The sequence below is a fragment of the Lathyrus oleraceus genome, chromosome 5 (genome assembly GCF_024323335.1).
Source record: "Lathyrus oleraceus cultivar Zhongwan6 chromosome 5, CAAS_Psat_ZW6_1.0, whole genome shotgun sequence".
Taxonomy (NCBI): Eukaryota; Viridiplantae; Streptophyta; class Magnoliopsida; order Fabales; family Fabaceae; genus Lathyrus; species Lathyrus oleraceus.
Window position 1 is genome coordinate 510016898 of NC_066583.1, and position 24205 is coordinate 510041102.

Sequence of the window (24205 nt, forward strand, 5' to 3'; positions counted from 1 at the left end):
GGATTACATTCACACCGATAAATGGTAAACATTTAAAGATTATAAGGATTTATTATTTTTCAATATTAATTGTTAGTGTTTGATCATTGTAACAAAATATCACTAGTAATTGATTTTATTGTCTAAAGAATTGACATGAATGATGCACTTGGTATTTTAATGTGTATATTTTTTTGTTCTCTATAAATTAATATAGTTTTTGTATCTGCAACATATGTTAGATATTGATTCTCAAAAGTTCTAACTTTTAGAAATAAAATAGGAACATTATGTTTTTGGATCTAGACCTTACATAATGATGGAGAAACTCAAATTCTCTCAAAATTTAGTATATTTAAAGTGAGACTCAAGTTTAAAAGTGAGTACACTCCAAATTGCACAGTTCTATATTTACTATTTACTAGTGATATTTTGTTATCAATTACTAATGTAATAAATGGAAAGACAAACTCTCGTTAGAGTGATGACTTTTCATTAAGATTATTAAGCAAAGAAAATATCAGAAGCGCATTATGAAACTATTTAATTTTGCTAAAGCGTTATAGTTTTGTCAATTAGGTGATTTTGTCGAAAATTTAACGTATGATATTCTCTTTGAAAAATTAAGTTTATAACTATTAAAATTAGAAATTATTCTTTAATAGAATAAATTCATAAATTATGCAATAAAGGAAATATTGAAGATAGAGAAAATAAAATAGTGTCCATTCAGTAAATACCTCAAAGGATGAGGGAAAATAAAGAATAATAGGAAAATATTATCTAAAGTAACAAATGTTCAATGGTGTTAAAAGATACATCAATTTAAAGGTGACAAATTTGGTGAAGATTGATAATCTTTTATTTGTTTTTAACTATTTTAGATTGTCATTAGAAGCTTAATATCTAATGAAAAATTTGGTGAATGAATAAATTTATGTTTTAATATAATAATTTTTTTTAAATGATGGATTCAATTTGTCTTTTAAATTCAAATATTATTATATTTAATCCAGTCATAATTTGTGACAATCTAGAATTGTTGAAAAGTTTAAGAAATACAAACTTTAGTCTCAAGTTAAACATTACTTTGAGACAAATATTGTAATGTGTCTTGAGAATATTAAGTTTAGAGAGAGATATGGTCAACGAATAAAATTGAGTGGGAAATAATTGGCTCTAACTCATATTTTAACATAACGCATTTCCATTATATATATATATATATATATATATATATATATATATATATATATATATATATATATATATATATATATATATATATATATATATATATATATATATATATATATATATATATATATATATATATATATATATATATATATATATATATATATATATATATATATATATATATATATATATAGAGAGAGAGAGAGAGAGAGAGAGAGAGAGAGAGAGAGAGAGAGAGAGAGAGAGATTCATATGTTTCCATACAATGTGAATATCCTTTAGATGCTTAAGTCTTGATTTTTTTCCATAAGTCATACATAAGTAATGAGAGATAAAGACTTGAGTTAAGAATCATTGAGAAATTCCTTAGAGCCGAGTGAACCCGTAAGATATGGGAACTCGCTGAGATTATTGTATCACACCACTATTGTTATTGTTTTTCAGGTGTTTATTTGCAGGTTAGGGGAAGGAAGATATTGTCCGATGATGTTTCAAAGACTTTCATTACGTGATCTTCCACTGTGGATATTTGTGCAATGAGAATATTGTACATATATCTTATTTTTTATTTATGAACTATTGTATGTCATATGCCATACATTGTATTTTTCGTGATGGACATGTATCTAATGATGCCATTAGGCACTTATATTGTATTTGTACCAATTAATATTTCATTTAATGTATTTTCTAGATGTATATTATATGGAGTGTTACAGTTGATCTAGGTTTTAAATGATTACTGATCCCAAATTTTGAAACCTAACTTAATTTTACTAATCAAAATTAGTAATACTTTAGGAATAGAGAATTACAATTTTGTGATATGAGAACTAATGCGGGATAAAACCTTGTTTTGATTTTGAATCCACCTAAGGGATTAAGGGATTGTTATTAAAAGAGAGTGTTACACACCATAAAATCGGGTATATCTAGTTTGTTAATTTATCGTAACACTAAAACAACACTTCAAGGGAATAAACACAATTCCCAAAAATCGACAAATAAAAGATTCAAAAAAGGCATGGTCATTTTATTTGTTCCAATGAATAGAGGGGTCCCATGATATTTATAGTTCATCAAACCACACTAGGGTTCCATCTCTAGATTTATAATACACCCATCAAAATGAATCGCCTACCCAAACACTCATTTTGCATGAAAATGTCAATGAACCTTGTTTCCTCTATTTATAAAAGATAATAGATAATTAAGAGGGTAACACGTGAAAATCAAAACTGACTTTATTTCAAAATGGATGAAAAGAGATGAAGGAGAAGAGGCATGAGACTCCAAGGGTTTCACCGCCTGAAAGGACTGTTTCCCTTATCTAACATTACGACATCCGCTAAGAAGGGGAGAAAATACAGAGTCCACTAATAAAAAGAGAGATAGCTATGGAAAAAATGTGGCACAATTTGGACAGTTTTATGCCTTTTATAAAAGGAAATATATGCATAATATTTAGTAGTCGGAGGTTTTTTATAGTAATTTGAGAGCCAAGAGAATTTAGGAGCAATGATTGAAAGTTTTTTTTCCGTTGAAGACTGATTTCCATCTCCAAATTCATGTATTTTTCTTCTAAGCTTATTGTTATAAATAATTTTATTATGAGTAACTAAGTTTTCTCAAATTAGACCTTTTGAGATGACTTTATTTTGATCTATTTGAACCATGTAATTGGCTGAGTATTGTTTTATTAATTTGCAATTCTAGTATTATTCAGTTATATTTGTTCTTAATGCTTTTTTTATGTTTACGAATGTACAAATTTATCTAGGTTTTGAATGATTACTGGCCCTAACTTTTGAAACCTGGCTTAATTTATCTTTTTATAATTAGTAATTACTTTAGGAATAGAGAATTATAATCTTGTGATATAGGAATTAACACGCGATAAAATATGTTTTGGTTTCAAATTCTTCTAAGGGGTTATGGTTTTTTATTAAAAGAGAGGGTTATACATCAAATAATTGGGTATACCTATTTTGTTAATTCATCTTAATACTATAGGAACACTTTAAAGAAATCGACGCAATTACAAAACAATTAGGGTTGACAATGAACCGAACAAACTCTAATATAGTTTAGAACTCGACTCAACAATTAAATCGTTGAACTAGGTTCATGAAGCAAATGAGTTGAATATGAATAAAAAATTAAGTTCGTTAACTAAATGAGTTGAACTTGAACTATACATAATTTGACTCGTTAGGTTCATGAATCAACTCAATTATATATAAGAACAATTACATTATCTTTAAGAGTATATTTAAAGATGTACTGCAAATCTTAACCTTATATTTTCTTTTAATGTAAGTGTTTTAATTGATAATATATATATATTCTCAATTGAGAAAAATATTTCAACTGACAAAAGATAGAGCACATAGGAGATATTACAAAAGCCATTTAAGGGAATATGAGATATTATAAAAGCCATGAATCCATCCAGATTAATTGGCTTAGAATTTAAGAAATAAATAAAATCATTCCAAAAATAGACAAATCTCATTCAATTTTTGACCTAATTCTTATTTATAAATAGCACAAGTTTTCTACACTTTTTTCCATCCACAATTCACAAATTCAATCCCAAAAGTCGTTGTTATTCACACGGAAGAAGAACAACAACTAAACCTTAAACCTTCAACATCTATCCAAGTAAAAAAAGGAGATGGAATCTCGCGTCAAAGGAGAACAAGAAGAGGAGTTAGAGGAGGTTCTAGGCAGAAAGGGGAAAGAAGGGGTTCTAGTAAGAAGAGGTTCTACCTAGAACTCACCTCTAACACATGGAGATGATGAAGATGATGAGTATAAAATGGTGATGATGAACTTCCATGATTCTTCATGAGCTTTTCCTTCTTCTTCCTCTTCCTCTTTCTTTCTTTCTTTTCTCTTCTCCCACTTTCTGATAAAACTCACTCTCTTTCTCCAATCTTATCTCTTCCCCTTCTCTTACCACCACACAACATATATATATAACATGTAATTAATATATATTATGATATTAGTTAGTAATAAAATATTTCAATATATATTTTATCTTCCAGTACCAGTTGACCAACTATTAATGTTACCAAAAATGTCCTCTCTTGTACATATTAATATTAGTTTGTCCCTTTTATTAATAATTAATCTCTTGAGAGTTCACTTGTTACTCCATTGGTTCCAACTGACGATATTTAGAGCTCATAGGAGCTCTAATTGTTCCAACTAATAAAAGATAGAGTACATAGGAGATATTACAAAAGCCATTTAAGGGAATATGAGATATTACAAAAGCCATGAATCCATGCAGATTAATTGGCTTATCCTTTAAGAAATAAATAAAATCATTCCAAAAATAGACAAATCTCATTCAATTTTTTACCTAATTCTTATTTATAAATAGCACAAGTTTTCTACATTTTTTTCCATCCACAATTTACAAATTCAATCCCAAAAGTTGTTGTTATTCACACTCAAGAAGAACAACAACTAAACCTTAAACCTTCAACATCTATCCAAGTAAGAAAAAGAGAAGGAATCTCGCGTCAAAGGAGAACAAGAAGAGGAGTTAGAAGGGGTTCTAGGCAGAAAGAGGAAAGAAGGAGAAAAGAGCATGCACCTTTACTAAAAACCAGTTAAAATAGCATGCAACTTTTAATCAATTTTTCTTAAATTAACTTTGTAACTAACATAAAAAAAATCAATTTTTTAAGCAACATTTAGCTAATATAAAAAAGATCAATTTTTAAATCAATTTTTTAAATAAACTTTTTTAAAGAAAGTTCTAAAGTAATCAATTTTTTAAATAAACTTCTTTAAAAAAATTCTAAAAGCAATCAATTTTTTAAATCAACTATTTTTAAAGAAATTATTTTCTAACTAATATCATGAAACAAATTTCTAAGAAAGTATTCTAAATTAACTTTCTTTTTTAGTAATATCACAAATCCCTTTTTTACTAATATAAAAAATCTTTAACACTAATGTCCTGAATCCTTTTATGTAATCAAAACTCAAAACCATGATTAAAATTCAACATTCCACAAATTTCTTCTTCACTTTTATTATCCAACAACAACAATCTTGTTTCCTTATGAAAAAACAAAAATTCCATTAATGTACATTCTTATTGATATTCTTTTTGATCAATGAGTTAAAGATTGGTGGTTAGCCTTTATGTATAGGAGGTTTAACCTTCCTTGATTCAAATCTAATTCATCTTGATCTAAGATCAAGTGAATGGATTTGCATTAAGGATAGGTTGCTTCTTAATCAAGCAAAAAACCTAAATCAATACAAGATCATTCTCATTTTCTTTTGGCATGGCAAGTTGTAGGAGCTTGGCTTACTAGTCAAGGTCTCTAACTTGTGTTTGTTGCCTACATTTTTATTGACCGGCCTCAGATAGGTGTGACTACTACATTAGTCCACTTACGATTGCTTAACATAGCGCTAAATTGCCTTATGGGACACTAACTCTAACTATTAACCATTAACTTTTAATTCTTGCACTTTACATTAATGCAAATTTAATATTCTTGTACATATTATTCATTTGCTTTTGCCCTTTGCTCACTTAAGCACATGTTTATGTTAATGCAATTTGCCTTTTGCTCACTTGAGCACATAAATGTGTATATACTATTGTGCTTGTGTTTTGTTTCGATTGTCGTGAACCAAATGCAAATGGACAAAAGGACTTAGATTCTAGGACATTCCCTATGCAAAATGGAGTCAAAGAGCAACTAGGCCTCATGCCTTTAGAGTGCTACAAATGTCAAAGAGCAACTAGGCCTCATGCCTTTAGAATGCTTAATGTTGAAGACTTTGAAAGGACCTAATCTCTAAACTCACTCTTGTCCATTCTTTGTTTGCATTGTGGAACTTTTTGATGTGTGTTTTCTTGTGCTAGGGATTCCAATTTGAGCCTAATTGAAGAACCATTGTCATAAGCATCCTAAGTGAGAGATACAAAAGCCATTGAAAGATTCCTAAGAGCTTTGTTTGATTGTGTGCTTGATTGCTTGAGTATTTGCTTACTTATTCCAAAGGATGGGAGCTACTTGGATCATCACTATGATCTCAATACGGGAACTCCATTTGTGGTTTTACTTCTCTTCCTTCATCTTTGTATGTTTAGGACTCAGCCATTCTTCTTCTTCCCTCCACTCTAACCCAAGCCAAAACTTTTGTGCAAATATTAACATTTGTTTTCAAAATTTGAAACCTAAGCATTATGCTTTTGATTTTTCAAACTTTCTTTTCATAACACTTATTTTGAATTGAATCCTAAGTCAACTTTGACCATATTTTATAAATACTTTTCATTGGTAAATACAACTCACTCAATTGTTTTTGTCGTTTCAATGGACACTTCTTGCCAAAGTTTTTTTTTTCATAAACCATAGCTATTAGGTTTGAGTTATCCTTGAGGTTGATATAATACTCACCTATATCCTTAGTGATGGACAATGAGTCTTCCATGCTTATTATAGGGTTAACCCCTCACTAGCATGTTGAAGCTATCCTCACATGGTGGATTTGTTGTTTTAGGTTGAGTTTTCTCCCTTGGATAACAAAAGATCTTAAGGCTGTTGGACCCATTAATTCACCCACTTGTTTTGATATTTTTTACCCCAAACTACGAGGTTTTGATCCTAATCTTTTTTAAGATAGTACGTAGGCAATGGGTTTATCCATTCAAACACAAAAATTGTAAACAATTTGTATATTCTCTTCTCATCCCCCCAATCATGTTTGCACAAATAATTTTTTCACAAATATCAACCTACCTTACAACAAATTATGAAAAGGGCTCCCTAGGAGTACCTAGGATGTTTTGGATGCTTAAAACCTTCCCATTGCATAACCAACCCCCTTATCCAGATCTCTGACATTTTTATTAGTTTTTGATTTGATAAAACTTCTCGGTTTTTGTTCGCTTTCTAACCTTTCCTTTGGATAATTAAAAGTACGGTGGCGACTCGATTTGTATGATTTACTTTTGATTTAGTCAATCAATCTAAAGGTAACGAATATCCCGCTACACGTAGGAGCTCTAATTGTTCCAACTGACAAAAGATAGAGTACATAGGAGATATTACAAAAGCCATTTAAGGGAATATGAGATATTATAAAAGCCATGAATCCATCCAGATTAATTGGCTTAGCCTTTAAGAAATAAATAAAATCATTCCAAAAATAGACAAATCTCATTCAATTTTTGACCTAATTCTTATTTATAAATAGACAAAGTTTTCTACACTTTTTTCCATCCACAATTCACAAATTCAATCCCAAAAGTTGTTGTTATTCACCGGAAGAAGAACAACAACTAAACCTTAATCCTTTAACATCTATCCAAGTAAAAAAAGAGATGGAATCTCGGGTCAAAGGAGAACAAGAAGAAGAGTTAGAAGAGGTTCTAGGCAGAAATGGGAAAGAAGGGGTTCTAGTTAGAAGGGGTTCTACCTAGAACTCACCTCTAACACATGGAGATGATGAAGATGATGAGTAGAAAATGGTGATGATGAGCTTCCATGATTCTTCATGAGCTTTTCCTTCTTCTTCCTCTTCCTCTTTCTTTCTTTTCTCTTCTCCCACTTTCTGATAACACTCTCTCTCTTTCTCCAATCTTATCTTTTCCCCTTCTCTTACCACCACAGATCATATATACATATATATAACATGTAATTAATATATATTATGATATTAGGTAGTAATAAAATATTTCAATTGATATTTTATCTTTCAGTACCAATTGACCAATTATTAATGTTACCAAAAATGTCCTCTCTTGTACATATTAATATTAGTTTGTCCCTTTTATTAATAATTAATCTCTTCAGAGTTCACTTGTTACTCTATTGGTTCCAACTGACAATATTTAGAGCTCATAGGAGCTCTAATTGTTCCAACTGACAAAAGATAGAGTACATAGGAGATATTAGAAAAGCCATTTAAGGGAATATGAGATATTACAAAAGTCATGAATCCATCCAGATTAATTGGCTTATCCTTTAAGAAATAAATAAAATCACTCCAAAAATAGACAAATCTCATTCAATTTTTTATCTAATTCTTATTTATAAATAGCACAAGTTTTCTACATTTTTTTCCATCCACAATTCACAAATTCAATCCCAAAAGTTGTTGTTATTCACACTGAAGAAGAACAACAACTAAACCTTAAACCTTCAACATCTATCCAAGTAAAAAAAAGAGAAGGAATCTCGCGTCAAAGGAGAACAAGAAGAGGAGTTAGAAGGGGTTCTAGGCAGAAAGGGGAAAGAAGGAGAAAAGAGCATGCACCTTTACTAAAAACCAGTTAAAATAGCATGCAACTTTTAATCAATTTTTCTTAAATTAACTTTGTAACTAACATAAAAAAAATCAAATTTTAAAGCAACATTTAGCTAATATAAAAAAAATCAATTTTTAAATCAATTTTTTAAATAAATTTTTTTAAAGAAAGTTCTAACCTAATCAATTTTTTAAATAAACTTATTTAAAAAATTTCTAAAAGCAATCAATTTTTTAAATCAACTATTTTTAAAGCAATTCTTTTCTAACTAATATCATGAAACAAATTTCTAAGAAAGTATTCTAAATTAACTTTCTTGTTTAGTAATATCACAAATCCCTTTTTTACTAATATAAAAAATCTTTAACACTAATGTCCTGAATCCTTTTATGTAATCAAAACTCAAAACCATGATTAAAATTCAACATTCCATAAATTTCTTCTTCGCTTTTATTATCCAACAACAACAATCTTGTTTCCTTATTAAAAAACAAAAATACCAAAAAACTTACCCTTTTATTATTAGATTACTATATAGTCTTGGTAACTTAACTCAGTTTTAAAATCAAAATACCAAAAGTATTAAGTTCATTTAGACATTTTCTCATTTTACTAGTTTAGACTCCTTAGATTGTTAATATATAAAAATACAAAAAAATATGTCTTAAAAAATCAAAACAACAAAAATAATCATGTATATATGACCACACTTTATTTTCTAAATAATTTAAAAAATATTTTCCCAAAAATCAATTAGAGATCCATCTAAAATCAAATTCAACTCACTCAAACATATGTTCTCTGCCCTTGTGCATTAAGACATTTTTATCAAACCTTTTGCCGTCCCCGATGCGTTGAGAACTTTTCTAAACTAAAATCAACAAACACACAAACATTTTTTAGAAGAAATATGATGCTCTAATCCTTCATCAAACATGAAGGTATGTAGGCATAGAGTCGTAGTACTCAAGCGAATACAATAATCAAAAATATTTTTTGTGTCCTTCTTTATTAATCAAATATTTTCTCTAAATAATAATATTTCCATTGTAAATAAATAAATTAAGTAAGAATAAGTAACCTAAGCAAATTTTTCCTTAGAAACACACAGTAACCCTATAATTAGAGGAGGATCTCATTGAGTATAATGGAAGTATGGGGTACCTAATACCTTCTCATTGCTTAATCGACTTCTGAGCCCTAGTCTCTCCCCTTAACTTTAGGTTTTATCATTATTTATCTGTTTCTTAGGAACGAATAAAAAATGACGGTGACTTTGTGATTTTTCCAGCCACGACAAATCTCACAACAATATAGAACTAGATAAAGACCCGCACGATGTGCGGGGCTGAGATGAATTTTTATGTAGTATTATAAAACTTAGATTTTTATTTTATTTATTATAAAAAAATTATAATTAAGACAATAATATAAACTTTATAAAAAGAGAGAGTAAAAATTTAGGTGAAAAGAAATATGTTTGAATCATAGATATGCAAATAAGATATATTTTTTATGGCCTTTGGATTTTTATGGTCCTCCGATTAGGATAATTTATTTTTAATACTTTTTTTAATGATGATTAGGATGATTTATTATTTAATATTTTTTTACATAATTAATTAATATTAATAGTTTTAATTAAGTTTTTTTAGAAATTAATTAATTAAGTTTTTTTAGAAATTAATTAATTAAAATTTTAAAAAGTACTTTGCACCTTAAGCCCATCTCATTTAAGCACTAGCCCAATATTCAAAATTGTAAATGGTAATACTAATGAGATATATAAATACTAACTATATTTACTAAAAAATCAATGTAAAATTTTAATGAGAAACCGAACTCACACTACACCTGCAATCTTTGTTCATAATTTTATAGCAAAATTTCAATTGAATGAACAAACATACATATTTTGTTAAATGGGATAGTTATTTTGCAAAAGTCCTATTAAACTATATTTGAACAAGTATTATTAATGTCTTCAACCTCATTGTTCATCTTACAACCATCGTCTCTTTTGATATCAGAATCCAGGGTCAGTCCAAACAATTAAGTGGTTGAATTTTAAAATTGAATAATTAATAATTAAAAATAATTTTTTTATTTTTCTATTCATATTAAGTAAAATTATAAATAAATGAAACAACATAACAAATTTTAAAGTAGTAAAAAAAAGTGCAATTCATTAATGAAGAATTTAGATAATGTAGTTAGAAACCATTGCAATTGCATATAATTTGCTTCTTTTTTTTAAGCATTTACAGAAAATAATACTATATAAAATAAATAAATATATGGAATAGTTATTTTGATGATTGACATTAGAAAAGTAAAAAAATGAATACTTTAAAATTGAACCTCGCTAGTGTTTTGAGCATCATGATGCATTGTTGTGTGAGATACTTCAAAATTCAAGTTTTTTTAAACCCAAAACTACCATAAAGTATTACTATTATGATGTTTGTTAATATAGAAATATATACATCCCACATCGTAAGTTGATTAAGATTGATTACCAAAATTATCTAATTAAATAAAACTTTTATCAATTAATTAATCTAGACTTAAATAGTCTGTTGGTCCCTGTAAGTTAGCGAGTTTTTGAATTTGGTCCCTGTATCTTTTTTTTGGTCTGGGTCCCTATATCTCATTTTTGTGTTGGCGTTAGTCCCTAGAGTTAAAATTCTATTAAAAAAAATAGATTGGACTAACAGTGCACACGTGGAACTGATGACTAGATTAACATCGCTGACGTCGCAGACATTGCATTGACACGAAAGCATGTTATCACTAGACCAAACTACACATTTGTGTAGCTAGTTGCAACAAATATATATATATATATATATATATATATATATATATATATATATATATATATATATATATATATATATATATAAAATTGATTAATTAGCTTAATTATTTAATATTTCAATAGTTTGTTTCAATTATTTAGTTTATTAAATTATTCATTTATTTAATATTTCAATTATTTAATATTTTAATATTAAAAATTTTAAATTAGTTAAAATTTAATATTTCATATTTCAACTATTAAAATTTAAAATTTACTCAGCAGTTCCATGTGTGCATCGTTAGTCCAATCAACTTTTTTTAAACATAATTTTCACTCCAGAGACTAACGCTAACAAAAAAGTGAGATATAGGGACTCAGATAAAGAAAAGATACAGGGACCAAATTCAAAACCTTGCTAACTTACAGGGACCAATAGACTATTTAAGCCATTAATTTAATTAAAATGGTCGAAGCGATTTAACCATAATGTGCTCAAAACCAGTTTGTGCGTAATGGCAACAAGAGTAATATCATACGCAAGATCATAACACGACGAAAATATCCTATCAATGTATTGAAATTTTGGCGGCATAACGACACATAAAAGTCGAACCCACGGATTTAATCCAATTTAACGCAATGGAATCAAATAGCAACAACAATATTATATTTACAATATTTATAATTTATGGGAGTGTCATGATCAACGAGCCTAATGCACATAATAAAACCCAATACTTATCCTAAATTCAATTTTATAATAATAATAATAATAAAAAATAAACAAAAAGAATATTGCAAGGGGGGAGCAGCGCCCCTACTTCTTGATTCCATATAGTCTGACTTTTTTCCAGCAAAATTAACCACGGTCATTGATATTATGACATGTGGCATCAAAAAAAGGAGAAGAAGAAAGAAAGAAATTAAATGCCAAAACGTTAGAACGCAAAAACATAACAAAATCCAACCATTCCTCCTCACTTTTCTTCTTAATTTCAACACTTATTCCAAAAATAAAAACAAAATAAAAATATACTCTAGGATCAAACCAACCTATATCAACCATTAGTTCTAGTCTCAATCTCAATGTTAAATGAAAACAATAATAAAATAGAAGGATTACCCAAATCGCGGTGGACAGATCGGCGGTATAGCGTGAAGATATGTTGGTATCGTAGTTCAACCTTAATGTAATGAATCATTAACAACACTATATTTCCATCTATGCAGCAACCTCTTAAAATTAAACATTGCATACTGTTTCTCGATCTCAAACATCTGATCTAACCAATTTGGCATAAATGGTTATGTCCACATACACATAACCTGAAAGTTCTAACGCCCAATTTACCAAATTTCCTCCAATCTGTTACAAAGAAACAAAATTACACAACAAACATTTTAAGAATCAAAACAGAGGAACATACTATATTCTATTCTAGTCCAATAATTCATCGAAGTAGCTCGTAGTTCATTCACTTTGTATGGTTCGTTGGGGGACTTTGGGTTTGGAATGAAAGCTCTGAATATTATTGAAGGCTCTCAACAACGGATTTGTGGTGATTTTATGGATCAGTGAGAGTAGCGGATGGTGGTATTCAAGGTGTTTATTTTTTTTGAGTTATTAGGGGTTGTGAGTAGTGTCGGAGAAGCAGGAATGGTGTTGTGCTACATGTGGTCGCGACTGCGATTTGTAAGGAGGAGAGGGAAGATCTCATGGTGTCACAGTATTGCGGAGAGAGTGTTGAGGTTTGTATGAGAGTGAAACCGGCGGCGAGGAGAGTGAGGTAGATGATTTGTGCTAGTTGTTATTGTTTGGATGTTTTACAATGATGATGGTGAAAAGCGGTAAGTTTGTGGTGGTGTAAGTGAGATTTAAAGATAGTGATGATATTTGGCTAGAGGAAGGTTGAAGAGCGTGGTAGGGAAGACTTCACACATCAGAGAAAAAGATGAACTTTTTTATTTTCTTATGATTGAGAGAAAGTGTTCTCTATTTCAGTCAGTGGAGAGAATCATCCGTTGGGAATTTTTTAAGTAGTGGCTCGCGTGACAGCAGTGAAGGAGGGAGGAAATCCTCTCAATTTGGGCCATCTTTCTGCTAAGAGAGAGTATCCAGGATAAAGTTAATTTTGTCTTTATTCGCTCTTTGTTAGCTGGTGTGTGTGATTTATGAGTGGTCCAAAATTTATTCCTTCTTTTCATTTTTATTGCTGAATTTTGAATGAAAGATATAAAGATGTCGCATGTCATTTGCTTATTGGAGGGATAAGTCATTTTTCAATTCTCTTTAATAATTCCTTTTAAACTTATTTGTTTGAACAATAAAAATATACATGGATAATGTTTGCTAACCCTTGATTAAATGAACCTAATGGTCATGATTGAAATAAAGAAATACAAATTAATTTAAAATATCAATGTTGCCCCTTCTAGAAGTTTTAAAAGATTTAAAATAAATTAAATCAATTAAATAAAATAGAATTCAAATCCTTTAAAATAAATATGATAAAATCAAAATAATGATATAGAAAATTCTATTTAATTATTTTGAACACTTTGAAAAAAGAATAAAAATAAAAGGACTAAATATGAATAAAAATCGAGCGCAAAAGTGCTTGAAAAATTAAAATGAATGCACTAAAATGGTTAGCGTGAAATAAACTTCTCGAAAACTTACAACTTTGATCAAATTTTGAAGTGAAAAATACTCGACTGAAAAGGTTCAGGTTGATGAAAATGCAACTGAAAAAGTAGTCGAAAAAGAAAAACGAGTACGCCAAGTTAAACTACGCAAACTGGAGATTAACAAGAATGAAGTCTGCAAGCTCTATTTCAAAACTTTTCGTCCGCTAATTTTATGTACATTTTGAGAAACGAATCGTATGGTATCATATTCTTTGTTTGATGTTTTCGTCAATTAGAGTGTATATGATTGTGTTTATTTGCTTATTTGTAATTTGCGTTTTATTCAAATATTTGTGTGCTTGTAATTCATTTGCAATTTGATTTGTACGGTTTTTGCTTCGGCTTTTAGCATTTTACAATTTAGACCTCTCACTAATCAATAAAATTAGAGTTTTTATCCATTAGTGTTCTTTTTTTAGCATTGTGAGTTGGTGTTTGTCGTTTTATCTATTGTTGCTTGAATCACAAGTTAGAATACTTAAATCAATGTGACCAATAATTTAATTAGAATCATGTGCAATTTGTGACTCGAAAAGAGTTTTGAGAAACTTGGAATTTGTCTCTTGACGATTTGACTTGAATCATAAAATTAACTTGACTCGAATCACAACCTAATGTGACTCAAATCATGTTTAAAGCTTCGCTACAATCATAACTCTCCATGAAATCTATAATTGGCCTCTTCTTAATTTGACTCGAATCATGAATTGAACATGATACAAATTTCAAAATTTTCATAAATAAAGTCGTGAATATTCAACAATTTCATAAATAAAGTCATGAATATTCAACAATTTCGTAAATAAAATCATAGGTCATATACACTTGGAGTGATAACAATGATTTTAACGTGCAGTTGGATTGTGGATATTGGGGGATACAGAAATATTTGGAAGTGGGGGCAAATACATCATCTATTATATTCATTAAAATTTATATTTTATAAAACTAAGAGTTTGATGAACAACCTTATATTCATATTTTTGACGTACATAAGTCATTTCTTAAAACAACAACATAGGTAATCAACACCTAGAGTATATATTTGAGGAACAGAAGTCATTGCTTAAAACAACAACATAGGTAATCAACACCTAGAGTATCACAAAATCCACCAAATGAAAATCCCTTGCCCTTACAGTCTTGATCGCAGGTAGGAGAACAAAGCCCAGAACAACACTGTGCATCTGGCGACCCCAGGGCGCATGATTCATCTAAAACTATTGCTGGAGTCCCCAAACTAGTAACCAATCCTGAAATAATATAACATAACATATTTTCAATTTAAGTTAGTAAATTGTTTATGAAATATAGAACTCTAAAATATTAAAACAAAAACTTTCTCCTCACTTGAAAACAAGACCAAAGCAATGCATGAAACAAAGAGAAGATAGGATCGATAGTTGTTAAATGCCATTTTTTCTGTGGAATTTGTATATCTTATATTTTAGACTTATCTCATTTCCATTACGTATATATAGACTTGGAAAATGTAGTATTTAGAATAATATTAATATTTGTATTGACTAAAGTTTTATAAAAATTTATAAAAGAAAAGTGTAAGGAATATCTTTTAAATATAATAACATTTCCTTTATTTCTTGTAAATAATTTACATTATATTTAACCAAAGAAAATATATTAATTTAAGCAAATGTTGATTCAAAATCATAAAAGTATTATGTGGATTACATTCACACCTATAAATGGTAAACATTTGAAGATTATAAGGATTTATTATTTTTCAATATTAATTGTTAGTGTTTGATCATTGTAACAAAATATCACTAGTAATTCATGTTATTGTCTAAAGAATTGACATGAATGATGCATTTGGTATTTTAATGTGTATATTTTTTTTGTTCTCTATAAACTAATATAGTTTTTGTATCTGCAACATAAGTTAGATATTGATTCTCAAAATTTCTAACTTTTAGGAATAAAATAGGAACATTATGTTTTTGGATCTAGACCTTACATAACGATGGAGAAACTCAAATTCTCTCAAAATTTAGTATATTTAAAGTGAGACTCAAGTTTAAAAGTGAGTACACTCCAAATTGCACAGTTCTATATTTACTATTTACTAGTGATATTTTGTTATCAATTACTAATGCAATAAATGGAAAGACAAACTCTCGTTAGAGTGATGACTTTTCATTAAGATTATTAAGCAAAGAAAATATCAGAAGTGCATTATGAAACTATTTCATTTTGCTAAAGAGTTATAGTTTTGTCAATTAGGTGATTTTGTCGAAAATTTAACGTATGATATTCTCTTTGCAAAATTAAGTTTGTAACTATTAAAGTTAGAAATTATTCTTTAATAGAATAAATTCATAAATTATGCAATAAAGAAAAGATTGAAGATAGAGAAAATAAAATAGTGCTCATTCAGTAAATACCTCAAAGGATGAGGAAAAATAAAGAATAATAGGAAAATATAATCTAAAGTAACAAATGTTCAATGGTGTTAAAAGATACATCAATTTAAAGGTGACAAATTTGGTGAAGATTGATAATCTTTTATTTGTTTTAACTATTTTAGATTGTCATTAGAAGCTTAATATCTAATGGAAAATTTGGTGAATGAATAAATTTAAGTTTTAATATAATAATTTTTTTTAAATCATGGATTCAATTTATCTTTTAAATTCAAATATTATTATATTTAATCCAGTCATAATTTGTGACAATCTAGAATTGTTGAATATTTTAAGAAATACAAACTTTAGTCTCAAGTTAAACATTACTTTGAGACAAATATTGTAATGTGTCTTGAGAATATTAAGTTTGGGGAGAGATATGGTCAACGAATAAAATTGAGTGGGAAATAATTGGCTCTAACTCATATTTTAGACATAACGCATTTCCATTATATATATATATATATATATATATATATACATATATATATATATATATATATATATATATATATATATATATATATATATATATATATATATATATATATATATAGAGAGAGAGAGAGAGAGAGAGAGAGATTCATATGTTTCCATACAATGTGAATATCATTTAGATGCTTAAGTCTTGATTTTTTTCTGTAAGTCATACACAAGTAATGAGAGATAAAGACTTGAGTTAAGAATCATTGAGAAATTCCTTAGAGCCGAGTGAGCCCGTAAGATATAGGAACTCGCTGAGATTATTGTATCACACCACTATTGTTATTGTTTTTCAGGTGTTTATTTGCAGGTTAGGGGAAGGAAGATATTGTCCGATGATGTTTCAAAGACTTTCATTACGTGATCTTCCACTGTGGATATTTGTGCAATGAGAATATTGTACATATATCTTATTTTTTATTTACGAACTATTGTATGTCATATGCCATACATTGTATTTTTCGTGATGGACATGTATCTAATGATGCCATTAGGCACTTATATTGTATTTGTACCAATTAATATTTCATTTAATGTATTTTCTAGATGTATATTATATGGAGTGTTACAGTTGATCTAGGTTTTAAATGATTACTGATCCCAAATTTTGAAACCTAACTTAATTTTACTAATCAAAATTAGTAATACTTTAGGAATAGAGAATTACAATTTTGAGATATGGGAACTAATGCGGGATAAAACCTTGTTTTGATTTTGAATTCACCTAAGGGATTAAGGGATTGTTATTAAAAGAGAGTGTTACACACCACACAATCAGGTATATCTAGTTTGTTAATTTATCGTAACACTAAAACAACACTTCAAGGGAATAAACACAATTACCAAAAATCGACAAATAAAAGATTCAAAAAAGGCCTGGTCATTTTATTTGTTCCAGTGAATAGAGGGGTCCCATGATATTTATAGTTCATCAAACCACACTAGGGTTCCATCTCTAGATTTATAATACGCCCATCAAAATGAATCGCCTACCCAAACACTCATTTTGCATGAAAATGTCAATGAACCTTGTTTCCTCTATTTATAAAAGATAATAGATAATTAAGAGGGTAACACGTGAAAATCAAAACTGCCTTTATTTCAAAATGGATGAAAAGAGGGGAAGGAGAAAAGGCATGAGACTCCAAGGGTTTCACCGCCTGAAAGGACTGTTTCCCTTATCTAACATTACGACATCCGCTAAGAAGGGGAGAAAATACAGAGTCCACTAATGAAAGTCAATCATCGTGTAGTTTTGTCAGTTTTTTTTAGTGTTTTTAATAGTATTTAGAGGAGTATTACATGGTTTGAAGATTAATTTTGGTTTTATTTGAGACAAAGAAGAAAGTTATGAATTTTCTACACGTTTTACATTACCACATATGTTAAAATAATTTTATCATATCTAGAGCTTTGTAACTCTGATAGAGGTGATACCAACGACAAATGAGAGCTAAAAAGAGAGATAGCTACGGAAAAAAATGTGGCACAATTTGGACAGTTTTATGCCTTTTATAAAAGGAAAAATATGCATAATATTTAGTAGTTGGAGGTTTTTTATAGTAATTTGAGACCCAATAGAATTTAGGAGCAATGATTGAAAGTTTTTTTTTTCCCGTTGAAGACTGATTTCCATCTCCAAATTCATATATTTTTCTTCTAAGCTTATTGTTATAAATAATTTTATTATGAGTAACTAAGTTTTCTTAAATTAGACCTTTTGAGATGACTTTATTTTGATCTATTTGAACCATGTAATTGGCTGAGTATTGTTTTATTAATTTGCAATTCTAGTATTATTCAGTTATATTTGTTCTTAATGCTTTTTTTATGTTTACGAATGTACAAATTTATCTAGGTTTTGAATGATTACTGACCCTAACTTTTGAAACCTGACTTAATATATCTGTTTATAATTAGTAATTACTTTAGGAATAGAGAATTATAATCTTGTGATATAGGAATTAACACGCGATAAAATATGTTTTGATTTCAAATTCTTCTAAGGGGTTATGGTTTTTTTATTAAAAGAGAGGGTTATACATCAAATAATTGGGTATACCTATTTTGTTAATTCATCTTAATACTATAAGAACACTTTAAAGAAATCGACGCAATTAGAAAACAATTAGGGTTGACAATAAACCGAACAAACTCTGATATAGTTCGGAACTCGATTCAACAATTAAATCGTTGAACTAGGTTCATGAAGCAAATGAGCTGAATATGAATAAAAAATTAAGTTCGTTAACTAAATGAGCTGAACTTGAACTATACATAATTTGACTCGTTAGGTTCATGAATCAACTCAATTATATATAAGAACAATTACATTATCTTTAAGAGTATATTTAAAGATGTACTGAAAATCTTAACCTTATATTTTCTTTTAATGTAACAGTTTTAATTGATAATATATATATTCTCAATTAAGAAAAATATTTCTAAAAATAATTATACAAATAAAATAAACATCATATAAATGACGTTTTTCAAAAAAAAAATTTAAAAATTAACAAACATATATATTTTTTTGGAATAATAATAATCTTTATTGCCAAAAACAAAGAAATACACGCCGATCCTCAAATCCAGACCCCAACCGACACGGATACAAACAACGACCACTAAAGGCTATTACAATACGCTGTCAATTTTCTATTCATTCTAAATCTATCCATAAGTATGTCATGAATATGTTGGCTTTGAAGCTCTTCCTTCCTCCCCTGTTGGAAACAAATCCTGTTTCTCACCCACCAAATGTGGTATACCGTTTCAGCCAGCGCAGCTTTGAAAATACGCATTTTGTTGCCCTTCCCTTTGGCTTGTTGCCAAGCAGTATGCTCATTCCAATCAATATGGATATAACCAAGCCCAAGCCTATTAAGAATCTCCTTCCAAATCTTCTTTGTGATTGCACACTCAAAGAATAAATGGCATCTATTTTCCTGCACATCACAAAACAGACAATTCCCATCAGTATAAGTCCCGTGTTTCATCAATCTGTCTTTGGTTTGCAATCTGTCCTGACAGACCAGGCAAAGAGTAAAAACAGCCCTTGGTCTAGCCATGTTTATGTACATTAACCTCCTCCAATCAACTCTTGGCTTGTCCCCACGCAGATGCCGATACATTCTTCGAGTGCTATACATATTATTAGCCTGGAATTCAACCCAAATATCATTAGACATCAATTCAGCTTTATGTTTACACATGGACTTCATCAACCATGAACTGTTGTTGTTGGGCTGGTATTCCTCAATCACTCCATTCTTCAAGTAGTAAATATGCATCCATTTAACCCACATTTTATCCTTCTTCTCGCTCAAATTCCAGAGAAGCTTGCCAATGGTGGCTTTATTCCACTCCCCTAAGGCTATGATGTTCCTTCCACCATTTGCAATCGAATCACAAACATGGTCCCAGGCCACCGGCGCTCTTTTACTCTTCTCGTCATTTCCAGCCCAAATGAATCTTCTACACATGCTTTCAATGAGCCTAATGATCTTTTTGGGTAGAAGAAAAATTTGCATCCAATAATTGGCTATAGCAAACATCACATTTCTCACCAACTGTAATTTACCTGCATACGACAAAAGACGGCTACACCAATGGTTAATTCTAACAGTCATTCTATCTAGCAACCCTTGACAATTGTTGATGGTGAGCTTTCTACTGTTCAGAGGCACTCCAAGATACTTGACTGGAAGCTTCCCCAAAGAGAATCCAGTCGCTTGCTGCAAGTTTCCTTTAGTTATGCCATCTACCCCTCCCACAAATAGCTTGCTTTTAGGAATGCTCATTTGCAAGCCAGTTGAGTTAGTGAATTTTTCCACCACCTGCATAATGAGTTGAAGAGAACCAACATCCCCTCTCGCAAAAATCACAATATCATCAGCAAAACACATGTCGATAAGCTTCAATTTTTCACATTTTGGGTGAAAATTGAAGTTTGGATTATTATTCAAGTTTTGGAACATCCTATGAAGGTATTCCATCACCAGCACAAATAAGAGGGGGGGGGGGGGATGGGATCTCCCTGTCTCAATCCCCTTTTTGCTTCCAGAACTTTTGAGGGACTCCCATTGATATTGAACCGATAAGAAGTAGTGGTTACACATTCCATTACCCAATTTCTGAACATCTGAGGTATTCCCATCTCTTGCATAATCTGAGCTAAAGCATTCCAGTCAATCGTATCATACGCCTTTTGAATATCCATCTGAACCATGCACCTCGGAGAAATATTCTTCCTGTTATACCCTTTGATCAGTTCTTGAGCCAAGATGATGTTGTCCTGTATGTGTCTACCTGGAACAAAAGCAGATTGTGATTCATCCACCAGCTTACTGATCACCTTACCCAGTCTAGTTGTTAGGATTTTTGATATAATCTTGTAAATTGTACTACAGCAAGCTATAGGCCTCATATCCTTAACAGTTTTAGCATCAGGATTTTTGGGGATAAGAGTTACCAAGGAGCAGTTAAAAACCTTCAGCATCTTTCCATTATGAAAAAATTCTTTAACTGCAGCTGTCACATCATTTTTCACAATTTGCCATGTAGCTGTGAAGAAGTAAGCGTTGAATCCATCCACCCCTGGTGCCTTATTCTGGCCTATACTTTTCAGAGCACTCCACACTTCCCCTTCCTCAACAGGTCTTATCAGCTGACAAGCACTCTCTCTATCAAGAGTTTTACCATTCCTTACAGTGGTAATATCGATACATCTCAGGTTCAGGGATTTAGTACCTACCAGTTTGTCATAGAATTGCAAAACTTCTTCTTCTATATCTTCTGGTTTGCTTAGGCTACCTCCATTTACAGACTCCAAAGTATACATCCCCTTTTGCTTGTTTCTGTCCCTCACATAAGCATGATAAAAAGCATTATTACCATCTCCTAGTTGTAACCAATTCACCTTGGCTTTCTGCTTCAATATATTTTCCTCTGTTTGGTTCAAATGGATGAGGTTCTCAGTACACTGCTTCACTCTCTCAATACTTTGCACATCAAACAAATTATTTTGGAGATCCTTCTGTTCGTCTAGAAGCAATTGTCTGGCTTTCTGGATTTGGTCCTGAATGTCTGAGTATTGGGAATTCAGCTTCTTCAGAATCGGTTGCAGTCTCAATAATTTCCTCCATAATCTATACATGTTATTACCTATCACCTCTTCTTGCCAACTGTTCTTCACAATCTGCATATAGGTAGGCTCTTTAACACTACAATTCAGGAATTTAAACATCGATCCCTTCCTTATCTGCTGTTGGCTAACACTAACTTTGACAGGGGTATGATCAGAAATATTAGGTGCCAAGTTTTCCACTACAGCATCAGGATACTTCTGCAACCACTGGATGTTAGACACCATTCTATCAATTCTTGAGTGGATGATTCCTTGGGTGTGTTTGTTGGACCAGGTGAAGTAGCTTCCTTTGGAAACATTTTCAAACAAGCTAACATTGTGCATCATCTCATCTAGATCTCTATATTCTGCATAACTAACTGGTTGCCCACCAATTCTATCCTCCTCCTTCAAGACATTATTAAAGTCCCCAATGACAACCCAGGGCCTATCCATACTGCTTCCCAGACTTTCCAACTTGCTCCACAATGTTTTCCTATGTTCCACTTGATTGAAGGCATAAATCATTGTAGCAACATATCGAAAGGAGTTATCTATTCCATAAACCTCAAAGTGCAGAAATTGTTCATGGACTTGAATCATCCTAATAATCACTTCAGCTTTATTCCACAGAAGCCAGATCCTACCATTATAGTGTTCGTCATAGTTATCTTCAAAACACCACTTATTTTCATAATATCTTCTTATTCCAGCAGCCTTATCTTCTTTAACTCTAGTCTCTAACAAGCCAACAATAGGAGACTTAAAAGAAGCAATATAAGAAAATACCTCCCTGTGTCTAGCTCCTTTATTAATTCCTCTCACATTCCAGGTCACTAGCATCGTAGCCTTCTCTCATCCCCTACAGGACCTTCTCCAATCCTTAGAGGTGTGAAAGTGTTTTGGTATTCCATGGATGAACTCTTTGGTGAATAATTCATTACTCTTTTACCTCTGTCCTTTTCTGCCACCATAGTCCAGTCTGTGCTAGTACCCTCTTCTTCTATTGGTTTCTCTGCTACCATTATGACTGGCTGAACCTCTCCCCTTTGAGTTTGGTCCCCTTGGGAAGGCTCTGACTTCTGTAAATTCCCAACTGGTTGCCATATCTTCTTGACTTGGTGGTTCATTGGCTTCTTCAGTGCACAGTCATGCCCTATTTTCAGGCATTTATGGCAATATTTGGGTACCCATTCATACTCAATACATTGTTGGACAAGCTTGTTGTTATGATCCCTGATGTTGATGCTGTTTCGAAGTTTTTGTGTAACATCTACCTCCACCAACATTCGGGCATATGAGACCCTTAGCTTCTTTGTTGTACATTCATCCATTGTAATTGGTTTTCTAATGGAGCTTGCTATCTTAGCCAAGCATTTCTCTCCCCACAGGTGGAGGGGCAATTGGGGAAATGTGACCCACAACGGCATAACCCGCAATATGTCCTCTTTCATCTCAAAATCTGAGCTCCATTGTCTTAAGAACAATGGCTTCCCATAAATGAAATACGGGCCCTGAGCTAGCACATGTTCTCTATCCTCTTGGTTCCTGAATCGCACAATAAAATATCCTTCCTCATTGTAATACAGCTCTGGTAGCGAAACCGAGTTCCAATTCTTCTCCATGAACTTCTTGATTGCATTCATTGACAGAGAATCTCCTAGGGCAAACAATATAATCGAATTCGACCAAAACTCGAGCTCGTCTTCAACATCAGATTCTTCAATTTTTACTTCCACTTCGCCATCGACAATCGTGGGTGGGATATACTCCATACTCACCGCTCTATTGATTCTTCTATTACCTCTTATGACATCTACCCAGGGTTTCCTTAGTTGCACAGTCTCTGGCACCTCAACCCCTGGCATTTCGATCTCGCTCTCCATCGACATAGGAGGTTCCATATCCGGTATCTCCTTTTCCTTACGAGTGGCGTCTTGCCCTTCATGTTCTCCTGCTTGGTGTTCTTGTGATTCCAATGTGTCTTGTCTTTCATGGTCCCCTACTTGCTGCTCTTTTGATTCCATGATCGCTTGAGTCACTATTGTTCGCTCCTCCCCTTTCCGTCGCGCCGCCACCGCAAGCCTTGGCCGGCCAACGCCACGTTTGCCCATGGTTGTTAAACCCTATCAGAGCAAAAAGGGAAAAGTTTTTTTTGAAAATATTTTTAACAAACATATATTTTCTAATTTAAAAAATATACT

At 30.9% G+C, this 24205-nt stretch overlaps 1 protein-coding gene and 1 long non-coding RNA gene across 2 annotated transcripts; both read right to left on the reverse strand.

Annotated features, from left to right (window-relative positions):
• Positions 1-14881: 14881 nt before the first annotated feature.
• LOC127085901 (uncharacterized) lies at positions 14882-15428 on the reverse strand. Its single transcript, XR_007789300.1, has 2 exons — positions 15315-15428; positions 14882-15217 (listed from the first exon to the last, which is right to left on the reverse strand). It is a non-coding gene; the product is annotated as an uncharacterized LOC127085901 (long non-coding RNA).
• A 4072-nt stretch (positions 15429-19500) lies between these two features.
• LOC127081673 (uncharacterized) lies at positions 19501-24115 on the reverse strand. Its single transcript, XM_051021904.1, has 3 exons — positions 22954-24115; positions 21003-22741; positions 19501-20790 (listed from the first exon to the last, which is right to left on the reverse strand). Exons 1-3 carry the CDS (start codon positions 24113-24115, stop codon positions 19501-19503), a joined length of 4191 nt encoding a protein of 1396 aa, XP_050877861.1.
• Positions 24116-24205: the final 90 nt, after the last annotated feature.

Coding starts and splice junctions, on each gene's coding strand:
- LOC127081673 (XM_051021904.1), bottom strand. CDS start 24,115: ATGGGCAAACGTGGCGTTGGCCGGCCAAGGCTTGCGGTGGCGGCGCGA. Junction 22,742..22,953: donor GGTGGCAGAAAAGGACAGAG/GTAAAAGAGTAA, acceptor TTGGCTTGTTAG/AGACTAGAGTTAAAGAAGAT. Junction 20,791..21,002: donor CTCAGATGTTCAGAAATTGG/GTAATGGAATGT, acceptor GAAAAATTGAAG/CTTATCGACATGTGTTTTGC.